The sequence below is a fragment of the Sitophilus oryzae genome, unplaced genomic scaffold, assembly GCF_002938485.1.
Source record: "Sitophilus oryzae breed Bouriz unplaced genomic scaffold, Soryzae_2.0 scaffold_552_pilon_pilon, whole genome shotgun sequence".
Classification (NCBI taxonomy): domain Eukaryota; kingdom Metazoa; phylum Arthropoda; class Insecta; order Coleoptera; family Curculionidae; genus Sitophilus; species Sitophilus oryzae.
The window spans coordinates 106899-128740 of NW_022147143.1; the positions used below are offsets into that span (position 1 = coordinate 106899).

A 21842-nucleotide genomic window follows, 5' to 3' on the forward strand; every position below is an offset into this window, starting at 1 on the left:
AAATAAATGTCTTGATAATCAGTCTACTGTGACTGTTAAATAAATTTTGCATTATCGACTTAGATATTCTAATATTATAAAGGTGAGACTATAAATTACAAAATTGTATATGCATTACTCAAAAATGAACGATATATTAGTTTACGTTTTAATATATAATATATTTGTACCGTCTAGGTACAAGCTAATTTCTGATGTTACGCCATTGGACAATTCCGAGTGGTGACAACTTGCCTCACTTTCAGCTGCCGTGTTACCTGTCCCCTCTCTTTCCTTGTCTAAGGTTAGTATCAGTATATTCTGTGATTTTGATATTGGAGACTTTGTACTTTGACCTTTTGTTTTTTGCTAAATTTTGTTCAAAGTCTTAAAAGAGCCCCAATTCCACTAACAATTATTTGCTATAAAGAAACCATGCTTTCCAGGCGTATAGGAAAACAGGTAAGTGATATTTTACATAATTTCAATATAGGTTAAAATTGTATGTAACATTTGTCCCATTTATTATTAGTTTTGTGGGCATTTCAAAGGATCATTTGGGAGGTTTCAAAGTACCCTTGTTGTCGCAGAACACAACAACGAAACTCTGACTCCAATCACGCAAAACACCATAACAGCAGCTAAAAATTTAGGAGGAAATATCTCAGTTCTTGTAGCAGGAACTAAATGTGGACCAGTAAGTAGCAATACAATGATTCAATGGCTTTTTAATCCCTATTTATTCGTAGGCCGCAGAAGCATTGTCTAAAACGGACGGAATTACGAAAGTTTTAGTTGCCGAGAGTGATATTTTTAAAGGTTTAACTGTTGAAAATCTAACGGCGTTAATTGTAGCGACACAGAATAAAAACAAATACACCCATATCCTTGCCGGCGCTTCTACTCTGGGCAAAACGGTCATTCCCAGGGTAGCAGCTAAATTAGATGTATCACCCATATCAGATGTGATTGGGATTAAATCCACAGACACCTTTATTCGCAGTATATATGCTGGTAATGCCATACAAACCATTCAAGCAAACGACCCCATAAAAATCCTAAGTATTAGAGGAACTAGCTTTGAGCCTGCAACGTTAGGTTCAGGTTCAGCAACCATAGAAAAAGTACCAGTCGAGGGCTGTGATACTCAATTATCAGAGTTTGTTAGTCAGGAATTAAGCAAATCAGATAGACCAGAACTGACTAGTGCAAAAGTTGTTGTGAGCGGAGGTAAGAGTTATTTTGCCATGTTAGAAGTGTAAAAATATAATATTTTCCATATTACAGGTCGAGGTATGAAGTCTAGTGATAATTTCAAGATCTTATTTGATCTTGCCGATAAGTTAAATGCAGCCGTGGGGGCGTCTAGGGCTGCTGTTGATGCAGGATATGCACCAAGTCATTTCTTAGTGGGTCAAACAGGCTCAATCATTGCGCCAGTAAGCTACTAGATTTTCTGCACTGGATATACATTAAGTGTTATTTAAGTCTGTGGCCAGACTAGTCGAGAAATACCTCCCGTTCAATAAACTGGTTCCTAGCAAAATAAAAACACTAAATCAAAACAATACACCAAAACACTTTTTTTTGTTTATTATCATCTGCTGATGATGCTAACATGATGGTTAGCGAAACGCGCGTCCAGTGTAAAAGTAAAAGTGTTTTGGTATATTGTGGTGATTTAGTGTTTTTATTTTGCTGTGTAACACCAAAGGTTCCAACCCTCAACTGTAAACTGGTTCCTCTTAAATCACTCAAGAATCGCCTCTTCTAGTTTGGCTATGCACTTAAGTAACATCCAGTTTATCTGTTACAACTCAGCAGATACTTCTGTGGTTTTTGTTTTGACATATTAAATAATATTTTAGGATTTATACATTGCTGTTGGAATATCAGGAGCAATTCAGCATTTGGCTGGTATGAAAGACAGCAAAACAATCGTGGCCATTAATAAAGACCCAGAAGCTCCAATATTCCAAGTAGCTGATTATGGCTTGGTTGAAGATCTATTTAAAGCTGTTCCAGAAATGACAGGCAAATTGTAATCATTATATTTTATTTACAACTGTACAAATATTTTTACAACTTTTTATAATAATATAGCAGACTATTTTTGTTATATATTTTTTAAAACAACTGTAACAAATGGACGGAAATATTTCAATTTAATTACTCCTGAAAACAAGTCACAATTCTTGAGTATTAGTTTTAAAAGATTATAATATAAACATGTACCTCCTACTCCTTATATTATAAAATAGTGCAGGTAACAAAATAACAAATAATATATCACGCCGTTCTAATTAATTTTTATATTTCTATGAAACAAAGGATTTAATGCGATATGTTAACTCCACATCTCTAAAAAGCAAGTAATCATGTGAGTCAAATGCTCTGGCGTTTCTATCATGGACATGTGACCAGCATTAGGAAGCAATTCCAGATAAGCTCTTGGAATTGTCTACAAAAACAACCATTTTAGATTTAAAGCATAATTGAAATACTCCTTCCCCTTACCCTTTCCATTTCACATTCTTGGACTAGTGTTACATTTTTGTCCTGTAAACCATGGACCAGCAAAGTAGGAACCATAATTCTTCTATGGAAAGCTGCATCCCCTTCAGTCCAGTGCTGTCCTGTTACCAAATATTCCAGTATATGCGGTGGCACAGTGGATTCGTTTTCACATGGCTTAAAACTTTTACCCCGCGACGAATAAAAAAAACTTCTACAAATAAAAGTTTCCGATTAATTTTTTTTAAATATTTTTACTTAGCAGCTTGTCAAATACTTTCTGATTAGTCAGTTTTCATTGAACAATATATTAACCTTTTTACTCCGCAGTATAGGAACGGATAGCAGAAATATGATGCACATCCGTAAGGTGAAATATTATTTACATCTGCCGGTGGTGCTAAGGGAGTTGGTCCGCCACCGCTGATCAACACAAGTTGCGCTATTTTGGAGGCTTTATGAGGATAAAGGGCAGTTGCCAAGCTGCAGCTAGAAATATTATAAAGTTTACTTCTCCCTCAAAAAGTTAAAAATGTTTACCCATAAGAATGTCCAATAAGTACACATTTTCTTTTTTCTTCTTTTTCCATGAAATAATCAAATACCGCTATTAACTGAAGCAGCAGATTTTTAAAGTGGTAAAAGCTGGATTTTGTCGGAGCTGAACTAAATCCATGTCCTAAAATATCTGGAGCTATGACTTCAAAACCTTTTGCTGAAAGGCTGCGCATCAATATTCCCCAAATTTCAGCAGACGAACCTAAACCATGAATGAACATAATTAAGGGTTTCTAAAAAATCAAGTACTGTTAATTGGTCCAAAGTAAACAACCTGCATCATACATTTTTCTTATGGAAACAATTTTTATGTGAAACATTTAGACTAGAAGAATGGAAATGTTTATTTGTTTCTATGACTTTTTCTTTCTTTCTTAATATTATATTTGTAAGTTCCAGATCACCCTCTGTATTAGCGTATCCCAAGTTAAGGACGCCATCCTTTGGATTCTTTTTAGAAGAGTCTAGTAAAGCTTCAGATAATGTTTCTTTGATCAAGTTTTCTACAAAAGCCTCTATATTGTTTATTCCTTTTAGAGGCCCATCAGAGCTGGAAAAAATAAGTTGGTTAACAGTTATTGTGCGATTTAAACACTTACATGTCTAACTTTGAATCTTTTTGAGATGTGACACAATTTGATCCTATGGATATTCTGGATCTTCTAAAGGAACAGTTACAATTTGTACTTTTAGATGGTCTACTCTTTTTAAACCAATACTCCTCTGATAGCGAGCTTCTCTTTGAAAGTATATCATCAGTGACAACAGCAGCATGCCTTATTTTTTCAGGTATAAAATGAACCACCCTTATTGTCACTTTGGAATTGATAAATATAAACTTGCAGTCTTTTGACGATACCGGGTCTGTCGGATGTATTTGATTAATTCGGGTAAAAGAACCATAAAGACTTCTCCAAGTATTTGTCACTTTAGGAAAGCATCCGATGACTGGAGCAGTTCTGTTTTCAGTCATATTTGTTTGCGTTTATGTCACGCCCATTATAATTCCTTAAGTGCATTTAATAAACCTATTGAATAAAACCTGCCTACACATTTTTAATCGGTCTACTTTAATTACTTATCTTGCGGCTTAACTGTATCAAATTCCTTTCCATTAGGCACTGCGGCTGTGGTTTTTAACCAGTGAAACACTTGCATAATCTTTTTAAATCAATGAACTAAACAACTAATAAACCCATATTCAAAAATTATATATAATATAATTATATTCTTAGATGTTTGATGTTGATATAAATAAATAACGTATATATTTTATTAACTTTTGACACCTGTTGTCCCTGTTGTCACAACCTGTCATCCACTCTCTGTCAACAAGTGTTGTAGAAATAGCTTCTACGTGCCACTAGTCAACCTGCATACCCAACAATGTTGCCGTTTGCTGTCACCTTATTTCATAAAGCGGCGGAAAGCGGAAAGTAACGCCTAGCTATAGCCAATTTTGCAAGAGCAGCTGTGGATCCATTGGTGAGGCCGTCGCTTTGGGATCGAGAGGTCCCAGGTTTATGTCTCACAAATATAGAACTTTTTTATTTTTTTAGAGCTGCTTTTATTCTTTTATTTATTTGTATACGCCATAGGCGTGTTCTGTGTTCGAATACAATTCAAACGCATTTGTTTTTTTTACTATTTTGATAAACACCTAGTATTAGTTTTGTAAATATGTTAAAATTATCTTACTACCTAATGTATACAAAATAGAAAGTTGATCACGAAGGGATGCTTTCACACGCTTCGCTAAATTGACCTGCAAAACACTTAAAATACCACCCTTGACGGCCATGTGTTTTTTTTTGTCTTGTTCGAATGGCAGATCTTAACTTTCTATTTTGTCACGGGGAGACGCCCGTGAACCCTCTCAGGCAGCATCACGCCTATTAATTTAGTCTCTGAATTGTACATTTTTCGCTAATTCTCGCAATATTACTCTCGCCTCAGTTAGGCAATGTTATTTCTCTCTCTCACCTATTTATTGTAGGTATTTTATATATCAAGTTTACCTTTAAGTTACTGGGAAGCTGCAGTGAATTTGTTTAATTTCAGTTTGATTTACCGTTTTTAAAGTTTTATCATTTGCCAATATACGTGTTGTTGTTGACCCTAGTAGTTTTTTTTGCGACGTGTACTGGATCCACTTTGAAATTAATTACACATTCGAGAGTAATTTGAATATTACTCTCAATTTTGGATTTGGTGCTCTCAAGCAGTAGTACCGATACAAAAGCTGGTCCTTCGAGCCGGATCTTTAAAAGGTCCTTAAGTGATGGTATATGTTTACAAAAACTCACAATAGTAGAAGTGCTCCAATAAAAGGGTAATTCAAACAGTGACAGTATTTTGGACATTAAAACAACTACAAGAAGTGATGAGTGTGTGACAGTGTAACTCGACTACAACGCGTGTGTGTGATAGTGTGCTAAAAAGAGATAGGTGTAAGCTGGAAGTATCCCAGGTAAGACAAGTAGTCTTGCAAATTGTCTCAACAGGACTCCATTCTCCACAATCTCTATTATCTCGTCCTCGATAGACTATAAACTTTTTTAGAGACTCTCTCCCGAAGAAAATCATATAAACCATATTATATTGCTCTCTTTCCTCATTTTTTTATTGTTGTTATTTTCGCACTAGATTTACACTGCTAGCCTCCCATATAAGTTGATATTGTAGTAAATTACTCAGAATAACTCTTTCTCTACTAGATTAGTAAATTAATTGTTTCTAAATTTATTGTAGGTCATTTTGTCATCTAAATTTTCTAGATATAACGTCACTAACCCACAGGTATCTAACTATTGTAATAGCGAGCTATCTAAATTGTTTTTTTTATTTATAATAGTTGTCGTGCCTTGGTAAAAAAAAAATGGCTGCAAGTTTGGAAGCTTTGGTTAAAGAACGCGGAATTTATAAAGGAAAAATATCGAAAATTATAAATTGGTATAATAAAAACGCAACCACAGAAACCGATTATTTGGAATTTGAAGCTAGGTTAGATTGCTTAACCCAAGCTTTCACGCTGTATGAAGCCGTTAATATGCAAATTATGAACATAGATTCCAACAGCCAAGACAAGGATGACATAGATGATAAGTATTGCTCATGTCGAGCAAAGTTAAGGGGTAAAATTATAACGCTCTCGCCTCAATCGCAAACTCAACAGGCATCAGTACCCGTATCAAATCATCAGGGTCAAAAACCTAACGTTAATCTGCCTCAATTGCATATTCCTCGGTTTAATGGAGACCTCACTAGTTGGAATGCATTCTACCAATTATTTAATACGCTTATCGTTAACAACAATATGCTTTCAAATATAGAAAAGTTAATTTACCTGAAATCATACCTATCAGGAGAGCCTCTACACCTCATTGACACTTTACAATTAACTGACTCAAATTTAAATATTGCCATTGAAACCCTGAAACAACGTTATGATAATCAATTGTCAATAATATTCTCGCACATTAAGAATTTAGTTGACATACCCTCTCTCACTAAGGTAAATGCTCATATTATTAGAGATTTTATCGTAAAAATAAAACAAAATCTCGACTCTCTCAAAACTCAAGGAATCCCAGTAGACCAATGGGATTTAATACTCATTTACATTTTTTCCCAAAAACTAGATTATGGCACGCGGAAGGCGTACATTGCTGAGCGAGGGGCACATATATCAAAGGCTACATCAGGTACCTTTCCAAAACTAGATGACTTACTCAGTTTCCTTGAATCACGCTGCTCTGTTTTGGAAGACCTCTCAGAACCCAAAATATCCCCTCACACTCAAACCGGTCCCCCTCGAGGCCCTGCCCATAGTAGCTTCTATAGGGCTACTCACCTTGCTCAAGGATTCAATGAGCCAGGTGGTAATGGCCAAATTAATTCTCACCACACTCACTCATCCCACGATATCTCAAATAAATTTGGAACCTCTAGGCCCACTAATTGTATTTTTTGTAAATTACCCACTCACAGAATTTACTCTTGTTCACAGTTTATTCAATTGCCCTTGAACCGAAGAAGTGATTTTGTTTATCAGAACAAATTATGTATAAACTGTTTAGGTTCGAAACATCATATTCGTGACTGCATGTCACTCTTGTCTTGCTCAGTATGCAAGAAAAGACACCACTCGTTGCTGCATTCTGCTAGTCACCCCACTCAAAGGTTCAAACAGAACAATTCTCAAAACAATGCTCGTCAGAGTAACCAAGGCATGAACTCTACTTCTCAACCCCCTGAACCTAAGCAGCCATCCCAAACAAACCCCAATGATCTACCCCAGCAAACCACTAATAGTCACCAAACACTCACTGTTTTTACACAAGAAGATAACGAAGTATTGTTGGCAACAGCCCTTGTCAACATCGTTGCCAAAAATGGACATACCATTACTGCCAGAGCCATACTTGATTCTGGCAGCACTATATCCATTATCACTGAACGACTGTTGGAAATGCTCAATCATACCCCGGAAACTCAAAACGTTCAAATTTCAGGAATTGGGGGAAAAATTGAACACACGAGCAAAGTAATTCGACTTACATTATGCTCGTTGATAGGAAATTTCTCTCTCGATGCAAATTGTTGCATCTTAAATAAAATTACTGATGTCAGTCCTCGAGTTCGAGTAAAACAAAGTAACTTGCAGATCCCTCAAGGCATTGAACTTGCTGACCCTAAGTTTGATCAACCTGCTTGTGTAGATATGTTACTTGGTGCTGATATTTATTATAAGATTTTATCAGGTGACCTATTAAAAATTAATGAACACTCCCTCACTTTGGTTGGAACACACTTTGGATATCTCTTGTCTGGCCTAATTCCTCCGGATACTTTCTCAACACAGGCTATATTTGATGTCACCAACAACCGCAGCTGTCTTCTTGCTCGGAATTCAGATCTTGCTCTTGATTCATTGTTGGAAAAATTTTGGAACATGGAGAACTGCCCTCAATCCTCGGAGAAAATTTTATCTCCAGAAAATAACTTTGTGGAAACTAATTTTCGCGAAACTACCGTTATTTTGAATGACGGTTCTTTTCAAGTGAATCTTCCCCTCAAAATTCCTGAAAAATTATTTCCTCTGGGAGAATCATTCTTTCTCGCCAAAAAACGATTCCTTAATTTAGAAAGGCGATTCGAAAAAAATCCAAATTTATTTCAGGAATATAAAAATTTTATTGATGAATATCTCTCTTTAGGACACGCGCAAGTCGTTCCTCTCTCATTAAAAAACATTCACGGCCATAACAAATATTTTCTACCCCACCACTGTGTTATCCGCGAACAAAGCACAAGTACGAAATTGCGAGTAGTGTTTGACGGCTCTATGAAATCGTCATCAGGATTATCATTAAATGATACAATGTACAAAGGATACACAGTTCAACCTGATCTTTATGATATTTTGCTGAGATTCCGAAGCTTCAAATTCGTCCTCACTGCCGACATTGAGAAAATGTACAGACAGGTCCGAGTGAACCCACGTCAGACATACTTGCAAAATATCCTCTGGCGTAGTAATCCCGCTCATGATTTTCAATGTATTGAGCTGCAAACAGTGACTTATGGTACTAACTCCGCTCCATATTTAGCCACTCGTGTTCTAAACGAGCTGGCATTCTTAAATAAGGAAGAATACCCTCTTGCCGCTGACACAATCCTCTCACAGTGCTATGTTGATGATCTTTTGTGTGGTCAAGACACTCTCGATAAGTTAAAAGACCTGTATTTTCAATTGAACGAAATATGCAAAGGCGCGCATTTCAAGCTGCACAAGTGGTGCTCAAATTCGAATTCTCTTTTAAAAATCGTTAATTCTTCTAATGTATCCTCCGACGTACAGGCATATGACATTAAAGTAGAAGGAGTTTCAAACAAAGTTCTAGGTATTTCATGGAATTCAGAAGCTGACGTATTTTCTATATCGCTACCCGATGTTGCAATTTGCACATCAGCCACTAAACGGGATGTTTTATCAAAAATCGCGCAAATGTTCGATCCATTAGGATTAATTGGCCCTATAATAGTTAATGCTAAAATATTCATGCAAGATATTTGGAAGGCAAAGATTGGCTGGGACGAATATTTGAACGATAGTCTTCTCACAATATGGAATTCTTATTTTCAAAATATTACTCAACTCAAGTGTTTAAAAATACCCCGGTATATATTCCACGATAACCAGATATCTTCTGTTGAACTTCATGGATTTTGTGATGCCAGTCGCAAGGCCTTTGGATCTTGTGTCTACCTGAGAACTATTTACCTTGATAATTCTGTATCATGCTACTTAATTACTTCAAAATCTCGAGTAACTCCAATCAAGGAAGTTACAATACCCCGATTAGAACTCTGTGGTGCTCTATTGCTTTCAACTTTGATTAGTCGTGTCAAATCCATATTTAAGGATAGGTATAATTTTCATAGCGTGAATCTTTGGACAGATTCAGAGATTGTTCTAGCATGGCTAAAGGCTGATTCTTCACGATTCAATGTGTTTGTTGCTAACCGAATATCGCAGATCCAATCTCTCACTAATAATTATGTTTGGCGGCACATCCCTGGTGCAGAAAATCCTGCTGACTGCCTCTCTCGTGGTACAACTTCTGAGCAAATAATGAACTCTTCTCTTTGGTGGAATGGACCACAGTTTCTACAAACCTTTGATTTCGACTTAGACTCACTAAATATCAAGGTACCTCCAACTCACGAAGAAGAAAGAAAGGAAAGTACTGTCTTACTCCTCAGGAATGATAATTTCTGGGAAACACTGTTTGACCGATTTTCCAATTATTCCAAATTACGAAGATCTATTGCATTTATATTAAGGTTTATTAATAATAGTCGCGCTAATTCTCAAAAACTCATTGGACCTCTCACTGTTGATGAATTAAGAAACTCTGAACTTTTCATAATAAAAACAATTCAGTCTACGTATTTCTCAAAAGAACTAAACGAGTTAAAAAGTCCAGCTCGGAAGATATCGGACAAACAAATATTAAAATTAAATCCATTTATCGATGGAGAAAATGTAATCAGAGTAGGAGGAAGATTATCACAAGCTCTAGTCCCATATGATCAAAAATTTCCCATTTTATTGCCCTCAAAAAATCGCGTTGTCAAACTACTCTTACTTAAAGAGCATATTAGACTCGGACACGCTGGTCCTCAAACTGTCTTGTCAAATCTTCGCCTCCGATATTGGCCCCTAAATGGATTAAGGGAAATCAAAAAGGAATGCTTGCAATGTATGACATGTTGTAGATTCAAAATAAAAAACCATCAACAGCTGATGGCTGATCTCCCAAAAGACAGAGTCATTCCCTCTCGGCCATTTTCACGCACAGGTGTAGATTTTGGTGGCCCCTTTTTTGTGAAATCGTCGAGTCTTAGACGCTCAAAAACCGAAAAATGCTACATAGCATTATTTGTTTGCATGGTTACCAAGGCTATACATATAGAATTGGTGTCAAGTCTCTCTACAGAAGCATTTTTGGCTTCATTAAAACGATTCATTTCAAGGCGAGGAAATCCACATGTCATTTTTAGTGACAATGGAACAAATTTCTTAGGTGCACGAAACCAACTCAGAGAATTTTACACTCTATTCAAGTCTAAGTCAACCCAAGAACAGATAAATGATTTATTGGTATGCAATGAGATAAACTGGAAGTTTATTCCCCCACATTCTCCCCATTGGGGCGGCTTATGGGAAGCCGGAATCAAAAGTACCAAATATCATTTAAGGCGATTAGCAGGACAGCAGAATTTTACTTTTGAGGAGTTATATACAATACTCACACAAATTGAGGCAATATTAAATTCACGACCTCTTCTCCCCTTATCCTCTGACCCCTCAGATTTTACTTGTTTAACCCCGGGACATTTCTTGATAGGAACTTCGTTGACCTCTTTCCCAGAAAAAGACCTTTCCAATATTTCAGAAAATAGACTTAATCGCTGGAACGATGTGTCAAAATTCAACAACAGTTTTGGTCCAAATGGTCTAAAGACTACCTCAATCTTCTCCAGAATCGACCAAAATGGCTATACCCCTCACCAAACCTTCAAGTTAACGACATAGTTTTCTTAAAGGAAATTAACACTAAACCTCTAGATTGGCCTCTGGCTAGGGTACTTGAAATTATACCCAGTAAGGACGGAAATGTTAGACTTGTTAAAGTAAAATCTAAAAATGGCATTTTAACAAGAAACGTCACTAAATTATGTCCCCTACCCAAACTCGATAACTAGCCCTAATCATAAAATAATTTTCTTTATAGTATGTTTCCTTTAAATTTTGATTTAAGTTTGTCGCGTACGCTAAGAATTAGATTGTTTAGATATATTGTAAAAATGCAATTGATGATTCATCATACCTCAGTTACCCTGTTGTTTGCGGTTAAAGGCAGAGCCTTTAAGGCGGGGAGTATGTTCGAATACAATTCAAACGCATTTGTTTTTTTTACTATTTTGATAAACACCTAGTATTAGTTTTGTAAATATGTTAAAATTATCTTACTACCTAATGTATACAAAATAGAAAGTTGATCACGAAGGGATGCTTTCACACGCTTCGCTAAATTGACCTGCAAAACACTTAAAATACCACCCTTGACGGCCATGTGTTTTTTTTTTTGTCTTGTTCGAATGGCAGATCTTAACTTTCTATTTTGTCACGGGAGACGCCCGTGAACCCTCTCAGGCAGCATCACGCCTATTAATTTAGTCTCTGAATTGTACATTTTTCGCTAATTCTCGCAATATTACTCTCGCCTCAGTTAGGCAATGTTATTTCTCTCTCTCACCTATTTATTGTAGGTATTTTATATATCAAGTTTACCTTTAAGTTACTGGGAAGCTGCAGTGAATTTGTTTAATTTCAGTTTGATTTACCGTTTTTAAAGTTTTATCATTTGCCAATATACGTGTTGTTGTTGACCCTAGTAGTTTTTTTGCGACGTGTACTGGATCCACTTTGAAATTAATTACACATTCGAGAGTAATTTGAATATTACTCTCAATTTTGGATTTGGTGCTCTCAAGCAGTAGTACCGATACATTCTGATTGCGTTGGTTTTTCTCAGGGGTAAGTTTATTTTGTTTAGATCGTACGCGAAATACCCGACCGATTCTCATGCGCGTGCACTTCGCGTGTAGAACTGCGAAAGTGCGAAATTAGTGCAGAACCGCGACCTAGGGACAACAAACGGCAACAATGTTGGGTATGCGAGTTGACTAGTGGGGCTTAGAAGATGGTGTTGTTAGATGGCAGATAGGGAATTATCGTTGCAACCGTTAAAAGTTATCGTACATTATTGTTCAATCCACCTTGAAACAAACATGAAGTTTACCGTATGATAGAAAAAAAACGGCAAACGGCGTCCAGTTGGCTGGGAAATGACGATCAATGACATTTCCCATATAAATTTACATATAAAATGACAGCGATTTTCATTTCATAGCCATCGCTGACGCCTTCCAAAAGATGTATTTCTATTCAAAAAAGTAAATAATAAAACGACATAAACAATAATGTACGATAATGACTGTACGATATTTAAGAATACGTTTTGTTCGATAATTCGCTACACAGAAAAAAGTTAATACAAAGAGGGGTTAATTATTCTGTGAAATAATTTATTTTATTACATTTTTACGTCTACTGAGATCTAAAATAGTAATTTAATGGTATGGAATTCCCACAAAAGTGTGCGATTCCTATAGTCTCTACAAATAGGGGATTCCCCGAAGTCCATACTTTTAAACAAACGGATAGAATGTTATCAAGTATCAAAGACTAAAGATTATATTAAACCAAGAACGGTAAACTGTTCTTGATATTAAACAGGTTGCCTCGTAACTTTTGGACCAATAGGAGCGAAGCGCCAACTACATACGTCACAGGTATGCTACAGACTACAGAACGTATAAACTCACAGATAAAGGAATAACAATTAAAATGCAACGGACAAAAAGAGATAAATGGACAATGAATAAAGAAAACAAACAACTGAAAACTATGGACGCCATACACAATGAATATCGACTCGGAAATGCACTGTCGGACTATCGGCAGTTTTTATCCCTTTATCTATACTCGGCCGCATACCTGGGACGTAGTTGATGACGTCTCCGATTGGCGGATCGAGTTAGGAGACAACCTTATCTTTTAATAACTTTAAAAATGTTTAAGTTTTTAATAAAACTATTTTTGTTTCAAGGTCACTGGTTCAGTAATGTATGATAATTTTTAACGGTCGCAACGATAATTCCCTATTTGACAACACTGATGCGCATCCAAATTAATTGTCAATTTTTTTTCATATTTTCATTTCATATTTAGTTATATTATATTATTTATTCTCATCTTTAGTCTAACAGGCTTACATCTATAAATTAATTCTGTGCTATAAATATGTGAATAATTACGAGCAGAGACGGGATCATCAAATTCATAAAAAATATTTGCCTGCAAACTTTAAAGGAATGGCGAATGCGCCAGGTTTATTGTCACAATTCGATTAAGTTCATTGCCTTTAAAATTAAAATATACCCCAAGAATATAAGAAAACTCCAATAGCAGATGTACGAAAAACTTTGTCAGTAGTATAACAACGTTTTAAAATAAAGATCATTTTGGCGCCCTTTGACCACTAGGAACTTTATTGTTAGATTGATGCGAGCGCCATCTAGGAAACTGTTTAAATACGAGAAACAGGACAGCGATCTAAAGTTACTAAGCTTTTTTTCCTTTCAGTTTGGCGAATTTTTTGATAGAATGCGCTGCGAAAAAAAACGACGTCAGGCGTCGAAGGAAGCGACGCTGACGGAGACATCGCCAATGAATTGTGAGCAGGGTTTCCACAAAAATACAGGCCGAGGCCGAGGCTGATAACATTATATTGATTTTTCAAAACGTTTGTTGAACCAATCAGAGTTGAACTATTTTTAAAGGGTGAGGTTGTCTGGTTTTTCGAAGCTAGTGCAAATTAGATCTAAATGTGAAGTGATAGATAACATATATATCTTTGGCGAGCGAGAGCTCGCGGGATCGTCTGATGCAGGTGGCTACTCTTTTCCGTGAGTCCACCACCTTGCTGGGAGAGACCATGGAATCGGGCGGAGGCGGAGGCGGAGCACCATCGGATACAGCACCTGGACCATTATCTTACGATAACTATAATCACCCGCTCAACTTTCAAAACAAATATAAACTGTGAGTATTGTCGCAAATCCCAGTCTGTAGGATATACCCCAATCATAATATGTAAACATCGCCTCTCGCTCATTCATTCACACTATATGTAGATAATGAGCGCTGTTTACACCACTGTATTATAAATTTCAACGTTGATTTCGTCTCCAATAATCGAGAGCTATGTTTGTTTATGTTATAACCTATTAGTTTATTAAACTGATTAAATCACGGAGTATTTGTATTTATCTCTACTGAAAAAGTAAAGCAGCTAGTATAAGTTTTCTAAAGGAACACTTCTTATTTATTTTATCACATAGAAAGTTGCACTAGTGAGTTTTTTATTTTGTATAATTTACAGGATATTAACACATACTTTGTCAAATTTTAAATACTGAAAAATACTTGAGTATTGTTTTTATGTTTCCCTGTGACAACTAGCTGAGTTCTAAATGGCAATTCATAGCATCCGGGCCTCAAAGAATTTTGCAGTTCTATTAACTTGTTAATCTTGGTAAATTTAACTGTTGTTATGTATATCTTATAGGAACATGAAATTGGAGCCACATGATGATGGTTATGAAACAAGCGCAGATATGCTCTTGAATCCTGCTAACATTAACCATAATCATGAGGTAAAGAGAGAGAAAATGGACGATCCTTACAGTTTTATTGATGATGATCCCATTCCGATGCTTCCATCAGCTCAAGGTCCTCCTCATATGATGCACCCATTACCTCCTCTAAACAACCAAATTTTGCCTGGGCCAAAGAAGAGAGGGAGAAAGAAGAAGATAAAACCAGAGTGAGTAAAAGTCATTTTATAGTACAGAATGAATATTCCTTTATCAAACTGTGTTAATATAGACCAGGAGAGTTCAATCAAGAGTTAAATGGAGGCATTCCTCGGCCTGTAAAAGAACGGAAAAAACACGACCGTTTTAATGGGATGCCTGAAGAGGAGGTGTCTAAAAGGACTCTACCTGATCATCTTACAGAAAACTTAGATATTATTATTGTACGTCAATCTGAATGTAAAGTGTATTTTTTTAACACTATCTGCTTCTAGATTGGTATAAATCCTGGGCTTTTCGCTGCATATAAAGGACACCACTATGCCGGTCCAGGAAACCATTTTTGGAAATGTCTTTATTTATCTGGTTTAACCCCCCAACAAATGTCGGCTGATGAAGATTATAAATTGCTGCAGGTAGTGTGTTATGTTCAATTTGGTCAGCAGTTTACTCACGCTAATATTTTAGGTTGGCATAGGCTTTACAAACATGGTGCAACGTGCCACGAAGGGGAGCGCAGATTTAACTCGAAAGGAAATTAAGGAGGGTAGCCAAATTCTTTTAGAAAAATTAAGAAAATTCAGGCCTAAAATTGCCGTGTTCAATGGCAAATTAATTTACGAAGTTTTTTCTGGGAAGAAAGACTTCAAGTTTGGTAGACAACCAGATTTAGTTGACGGGACAAATACAGTAAGTATAAACCATAACCGAAAATTTAATTTAGTTTCACTTTCCAAAGTGTCGCTTGTATTAAAAACCCAATTCTGTTTAAAAGATTTTGGTCTAATGATCTGTTGCATTTACTCGTTTAATAGCAGCCAAATTTTTGCCACTATAGGCTTGGTGCATTCTCCGCCGGTGTTGCCACCGCCGGAGAACTCGTAAATAACGAACACATATAAATACACGGGTTTAAATGGCGAGTAAACGAAAAAATTGGTATATAATTATTCTAAAAGTGTCAGAAAGTGTAATTTGTGGAAATTCTAAACAAAAAAAATAAAAAGGTAAATATTTTGATATCTTCCGAAGGTCTAACTTGCATTATAATTTATTATTCCAGTTAAAAAATGTTTAGATAGTTCAACTACGGTAGCGAGTATAGTTTTATCACCGGTTTTGCTAGTGGGGCATAATTGGAGCTATTTCGGCTATTACGAAATTTTTTAAAGGTATATAAATATAATTTTAGAAGATGTTCATAAAACATTTAATCACTAGTTGATTAAAAAAGTATACCATTAATATTGCAAATTATATTTCATCCTCTCATAGTATATTGCTATTTAATTTTTTTGATTATGTAACGAGCACTTTGTTTACTCACTTGTTTCGTCGAACTGCTTGAATCCATTTTTGCTATTGATCAAATCGGTGTGAGAAACTACGAAGCTATAAAATGTTGTTTCGGGAGAGTTGAATATCCGGGAAAGTTGAGTTATTGAATGTTATTGCACTCAACAACGCCCTAATTACGCTCTCCTTTACGCGTTAACATTTTTTGGGCAATTTTATTAACATTTGAAATTGTCACAGCACAACATGACGCCTAGTTTGAATTCTTTTTCACTTATTTTTTACTAGCCGAAATAGCGTTACATCACACAAACCTCGCACCTGAGTGTTTATTAGTATCAATAACGGCACTAACAAAAACTAAAATACTTTAATATTATGACAAAACCCCGATTTCAATATTATTTTAATGCGATCGACATGACGGCGGCGTGAACTATATGTTGATCATTTCTGATTTCTGCCGTTGAGTGCGCTGCGGTCGGAATTTGTTGAAATCAACTGAAATGCACCAAGCCTATAACAACTCTTATATCAAACGAATGAAAATTTATTGCTTGATAAAGGCTTTTTTCTACTTATACTAATACGAAATCATAGCTGATTGCTTATTTTGATGCAAAAGAGGTAACTAGGCAAGCTAACTAAAGAGGTGATTGTTTCAGCATATGTGGGTTATGCCATCATCGAGTGCGAGATGTGCGCAACTTCCAAGGGCAGCGGATAAGGTTCCCTTTTACGCTGCCCTAAAGAAGTTTAGGGATTACTTAAACGGCCTCATTTCCGAGGTGGACGAAAACGAAATGGTGTTCAGTGAGCCGAAAGTCAAGTCGTGCTACGAAGCTGAACCCAAAGCCGACCTCTATCCATCAGAACTAACTGACATTAGCAATGCTGTGATCAAAAACGAGGATGGTACAATAATAGCGTGTAAGAAGAAGAGGGGCAGGCCGAAAAAGATCAAGGTGGAGGGAGAGGAGGCTCCGCCGAAAGCGGTGGTGAGGAAGCCGGCACCGCCGCAGAATAGCAACAGCTGTGATTTCCCAAAGAAGAAGCGGGGCCGGCCGAAAAAGGTGAAAATGGACGGCGCGGACGGTGGCCGTGCCGAGAGCAGCGCTCCCGCCAGCCTGGCACCCTGCTTCTCTAGTCCCTCGCCTAACAGCTTCTACGCTATGGGTCCCGCCATGACGCCTCCCAGCAACGCGGCGCCCATGTACTCCGCCCAGCCGGGAGGCTACGGCCAGTCGCCGCGACCGGCCTACAGCCAGTCGCCGCGGTTGCAGTACAGCCAGTCGCCGCGGCCACCCTACAGCCAGTCGCCTCGGCCGCCCTACGGCAGCCAGTCGCCGCGGCCTCACTCGCAGCCCTTCACGCACTCGGACCTGAGCTCGGAGATCAGCGCCGCCATCAGCTCGGAGCAGCTGGGCTCGCCGGCTTCGCCCGTCGGTCCGCCAGACTTCGAGCCGCCCACCAGCATGGCGGACGACGCCGAGTGCCGCCTCAGTCCCGCACCCTCCTCCACCAGCGACAACCCGCACCACTACCACATGAGTCCAGCGCCCTCGACCAACGGAGAGCAGGCGCGCCACTACTACCAGGCGTACAACATGGACCCACCGCCGCAGGAGGCGCAGTACCAGGGCCAGAAGAGCCAAGACATCACATCGAAGAGCCTGTCGGGACTGGAGTCGCTGGTGGACCAGATCCCCAGCATAACTGACGGAGAGGCGCCTTTAGGCGAGGCTCCGGATCAGTACCCTAGCCAGATGAATAGTTACCCGGTGGCGTCGACGAGGGCCAGCCCGGTGCCGTACAACTACCCTCCTTCGTCAGGCTACCCCTTGTACCCTACGCCTACTTGGAGCGGGCATTACGAGCCAATGCCGCTGGGCTACCCGCAGATTCCGTACGCGCAGAGCTACGGGCCTGGGATTCACGTGCCCAATCCCAATTATCCCTATTACAGTTATCCTCAGCCCACTCCGCCACATCCTCCGGGCTATCCTCCGTATCTGGGCGGGTTTTGATCGGTCTCTGTCGCGGTGTTTTCATGTTGTGTACCTGTAACATATGTTCGGCTAGTACCTAGCAAGTCTGTCCGCTTCAGTACATAGTATGGGAAATTTAAGTGACTTTATATGTGAAAAGTGATTTGCAGAAATATTTCACATTATCGGTGTTCGATTTTGGTCCATGTTTGATCCTTTCTGTTCAACTTAGATTAAATATAGTAAAAGACGCAGCGCGCCAACACAATAGCGTTGCAAGTTTTGTCTGCGTTATGAACAAGAAACAACTTTGTTGAGACTAGAGTAGCGTAGTACTCAGACAACGACAATTGTTTCTAATGTACATCTTGCGGACGTTTTAGCTCAGGTATGCCCTATCTTTTCAATATTTAATCTAAGGTAGTTGTTCCCACCTTTCCATTTTTCAAATGTTGGTCGTTTGTGCAGGTACTTTCCAACGCACATTGTTTTGTTGCTTTTTGAAAAAAACAAATGGGAGACTTAGTAAATGTAGGTAGGAAATGTAGATTTTAAGGAGACTTTTGATTTTGAATCAATATTTCGACACTTTCCCTCTTTAATATTTCAAACGTTTATTATAGATTTTTTGCCTTTTACTATTATTTCAGAACTGAAAAATCTGCTACTGGATTTAGAATCCAAAGACACAAATTTGCCTAGCCAATACGTGTGTTAAGAAGTGTTTTTGTTGTTGTGAGTAAAAGCAAATTTGTTTATGAGTAAAGAACCCCTATGAAGTTTATGTCCATGGATTCTAAACACATCGGCATTTTACAAAAATATCTTCAAGTTTGTTTAAATTGCATTAAATTACGTCATTGAAGTAACTAACCACGTCAAATATAATTCGACAATCTCAAAGACTTCTAATCTGTATCTCTCGAACTAAAATTTCTAAAAAGGCAAAATATATTTACCAAAAATCTCTAATAAGCTTTTGTGAAAAACGCTGAAAGTGGCTTTATTATGTATTCAAGTTAAAAGAATGTTTCAAGAAAATATAACTGCGGGGAGCGAAACAATAAACATACTGTTTTATTCCAAAGATAAGATATTTTAATTCGATCAAGTGCAGAATAATTTTCATTTGGGTTCTCTTCTCGGTTTATTTGAACGGTAAAAAGAATAATAATGCGTAAAATTTTTGGTGTTATCACTTTTCAAACATATTATCTCTGTAAATGTTCTACTTTCGATGTAAAGTTTCCCATATTAAACGATGGTCACTTGCATTTTGAAACCAGAGACTTGCACAGGGTAAATGGTGATATTTTTTTGTCATAAGTATTTTCTCTAAACTTTGGATGTTAGTTAGGTCGAGGGGTTTGTGCATTAATCTACATTCGGATCTCAAGTCGATTGTGTATGTGTGTTATTTGAGTGTTCGGCACTGGACTTATACGTAACGTTTTTCAAACAAACAAAAAATGCTATTGAATTTTTACATCAGAACGCTGTATCATTTCGGAAGAGCTTCGTTTGTTACATTTGAAAATCTTTTAGTTCGATTGGATTTAAAAGTTATCAATTTAGAGCCGCTCTACATAATGCAAAAATAAATTAGTAATTATAGGAGATTTTACCGATATAGGGTTACTCATTACACCTGAAAAATGTGATAATTTGACATTAAGGCGACTTTAAATTCGAATTAACGTAATAAGTAATGTTTATTTCCATTTTTTTTTGTGGAATATGAACATAAAAATATGGAAATAAATCAGACATTAAATATGATTGCCACGCTTTTTTCTTGGTTAAATAGTATTTTTGGTTATTTTTTACCTACGTTAATACTTATAATAGAGGGCGTAAACGAATGAAATGTACTTATTTACTACGCCCTGTGCATACATCATTTTAGGGTAAGTTTAAGAGTTTATTTATAGGTTAAATTATAAGGAACTTTATTAGTTATTTTGGTACATAAAATATATTTATTTATTTATGTTATTTATTTGGACAACAAGTCTAGTCCATTCGATTCTAGTCTGTTTAAGATTATAGAATACTATTTGTCTTGTCTATATCGAAAGTTTATTTGCTTTATTATTTTCCGAATTGTATATATAATATAATATATATTATTTCGTTATAAATGTTAACTTCGTTATGTATCAGGTGATACATGCTAAGAGTAGAATTCCTCTGATGTATTCATTCAATAACAAAAATTCTCTTTCCTTATTAACAAAGTGTTTGGATTTCAAACTTGTATGCTATCATTATTATTATACCAGAAACTCGCTTTTAATTTTTGATACTTCAAATTTAACCTACACATGTGTAATGTCCAGAGCTTTTGTTATCCCATCATATAGCTGCAGCTCATTCATGTGATTACATTAAAAATACATTTGATCCTTAAATAAATGAAAAAAAGAGTATTTTCCACATCCTGGTTGTCCGACATGCGTGTCCTACATATCTCTGCACCTGAACCGTTGCACATCATATTGGATTAAAGAGAGATGGAAATAGTGACTGACCAATGAAAAACCAAGGTATTTGGACTACCTTAATCGTTTAAAAAATTATATCTCCTTGTGTCTTGTAAATAATAATGATATACGTAAATTCGTCATTATCTAAGGTTTTCAAATTTATTATTGGTGTTTATAATAAATAGAAAAACTCTTTTTCGTGTTGACTAGATAATCCTACTAAATGGACAATAAGTTGTCTAAGTTCATTTGTATTTCTTTTATAAAAACAAAATACAGGGTGTGTAGAGTGCAAAATCTATATTGTATATCAGTCTTTTCTAAAATCGTTTAAAAAAATGATATATATATTATATATCGCCTGTCCTTCTGAATACCTTGTGTTTGCAACTATTTAAAATAAATAAAAATTACTGTAATTATGTATAATCGAAGGAAAAAGTGCGAACCAAATTATAGCATAATTTTAAACTATTAGGATAAGGTACTCAATTTTAGTTAATGTTGAGAAACTAATTAGATTTTTGTAAATTATAGGGTAAATGTATATGCGAAGTTTGAGCCGTTGTTTTTCATCTTTGAGAAACGTTTTTTACACTATTTCCTTCTCTTTTCGTTCAAAATATTTTTCCATCAGAGTTGCAAGTGGTTGGGTTTTGATAGTCACTGAACTGATATTTATTTAAAGATTTTTAACTGTTCGTTGTGTTAAAGTGTATTATTTTATATATTTCGATTGTTATACACGTATAATACTCTTATTTAGTTTAAATTTGGAAAATTCTCCCATAGTTTTTTTGTACTTTTAAACAGTATTAGCCATTTAAGAACAAAAAAAATAAATTTGGTTTAATTCTGATGTTACGTGTTTACTTTCCAAAAGAGGTCTATAATCTATGAATAGTGATCAGAGAGAGCCAATCAATGTGTCACTACAGAAATGTAGAAATTGAAGTATGAACGTTACCCTTTAGAAATAAGGGATTTTAAAAAAAGCGCTCAAATTTCA

The 21842-nt window shown here is 36.6% G+C and overlaps 4 protein-coding genes across 5 annotated transcripts; 3 read left to right on the top strand and 1 right to left on the bottom strand.

Annotated features, from left to right (window-relative positions):
* The first annotated feature begins 274 nt into the window (after nucleotides 1-274).
* Nucleotides 275-2100, top strand: LOC115887115 (electron transfer flavoprotein subunit alpha, mitochondrial). The gene is made up of 5 exons (XM_030906442.1): nucleotides 275-441; nucleotides 512-676; nucleotides 729-1209; nucleotides 1267-1418; nucleotides 1848-2100. The coding sequence occupies exons 1-5, from the start codon at nucleotides 415-417 to the stop codon at nucleotides 2022-2024; spliced, it is 1002 nt and encodes a 333-aa protein (XP_030762302.1). The 5' UTR covers nucleotides 275-414; the 3' UTR covers nucleotides 2025-2100.
* LOC115887114 (protein ABHD8-like) lies at nucleotides 2024-5290 on the bottom strand. Of its 2 annotated transcripts, XM_030906439.1 has the most exons (7): nucleotides 4130-5290; nucleotides 3651-4079; nucleotides 3337-3601; nucleotides 3034-3284; nucleotides 2809-2982; nucleotides 2497-2707; nucleotides 2024-2440 (listed from the first exon to the last, which is right to left on the bottom strand). In XM_030906439.1, exons 2-7 carry the CDS (start codon nucleotides 4022-4024, stop codon nucleotides 2327-2329), a joined length of 1389 nt encoding a protein of 462 aa, XP_030762299.1. In that variant the 5' UTR covers nucleotides 4025-4079; nucleotides 4130-5290; the 3' UTR covers nucleotides 2024-2326. The 2 variants fall into 2 exon arrangements, with proteins under 2 accessions (XP_030762299.1, XP_030762300.1); XM_030906440.1 differs by having other exon boundaries at nucleotides 3660-4325.
* Nucleotides 5291-5929: 639 nt separating this feature from the next.
* Nucleotides 5930-11155, top strand: LOC115887170. The gene has a single exon (XM_030906515.1). It carries the CDS (start codon nucleotides 5930-5932, stop codon nucleotides 11153-11155), a length of 5226 nt encoding a protein of 1741 aa, XP_030762375.1.
* Nucleotides 11156-13893: 2738 nt separating this feature from the next.
* LOC115887130 lies at nucleotides 13894-21044 on the top strand. Its single transcript, XM_030906470.1, has 6 exons — nucleotides 13894-14290; nucleotides 14817-15074; nucleotides 15137-15287; nucleotides 15339-15479; nucleotides 15532-15753; nucleotides 17025-21044. Exons 1-6 carry the CDS (start codon nucleotides 14133-14135, stop codon nucleotides 18384-18386), a joined length of 2292 nt encoding a protein of 763 aa, XP_030762330.1. The 5' UTR covers nucleotides 13894-14132; the 3' UTR covers nucleotides 18387-21044.
* The last annotated feature ends 798 nt before the right edge of the window (nucleotides 21045-21842 follow it).

Bases quoted from the DNA above. Each gene is read 5' to 3' on its own strand.
- LOC115887170 (XM_030906515.1), top strand. From the start codon at position 5,930: ATGGCTGCAAGTTTGGAAGCTTTGGTTAAAGAACGCGGAATTTATAAA.
- LOC115887130 (XM_030906470.1), top strand. From the start codon at position 14,133: ATGCAGGTGGCTACTCTTTTCCGTGAGTCCACCACCTTGCTGGGAGAG. The intron at 15,288-15,338 runs GTACGTCAATCT...ATCTGCTTCTAG, and splicing joins AAAACTTAGATATTATTATT to ATTGGTATAAATCCTGGGCT. The intron at 15,754-17,024 runs GTAAGTATAAAC...TGATTGTTTCAG, and splicing joins TAGTTGACGGGACAAATACA to CATATGTGGGTTATGCCATC.
- LOC115887115 (XM_030906442.1), top strand. From the start codon at position 415: ATGCTTTCCAGGCGTATAGGAAAACAG. The intron at 1,210-1,266 runs GTAAGAGTTATT...TCCATATTACAG, and splicing joins AAAAGTTGTTGTGAGCGGAG to GTCGAGGTATGAAGTCTAGT. The intron at 1,419-1,847 runs GTAAGCTACTAG...ATAATATTTTAG, and splicing joins CAGGCTCAATCATTGCGCCA to GATTTATACATTGCTGTTGG.
- LOC115887114 (XM_030906439.1), bottom strand. From the start codon at position 4,024: ATGACTGAAAACAGAACTGCTCCAGTCATCGGATGCTTTCCTAAAGTG. The intron at 3,285-3,336 runs GTATGATGCAGG...TTGATTTTTTAG, and splicing joins ATTGTTTCCATAAGAAAAAT to AAACCCTTAATTATGTTCAT. The intron at 2,441-2,496 runs GTAAGGGGAAGG...TTGTTTTTGTAG, and splicing joins AAGAATGTGAAATGGAAAGG to ACAATTCCAAGAGCTTATCT.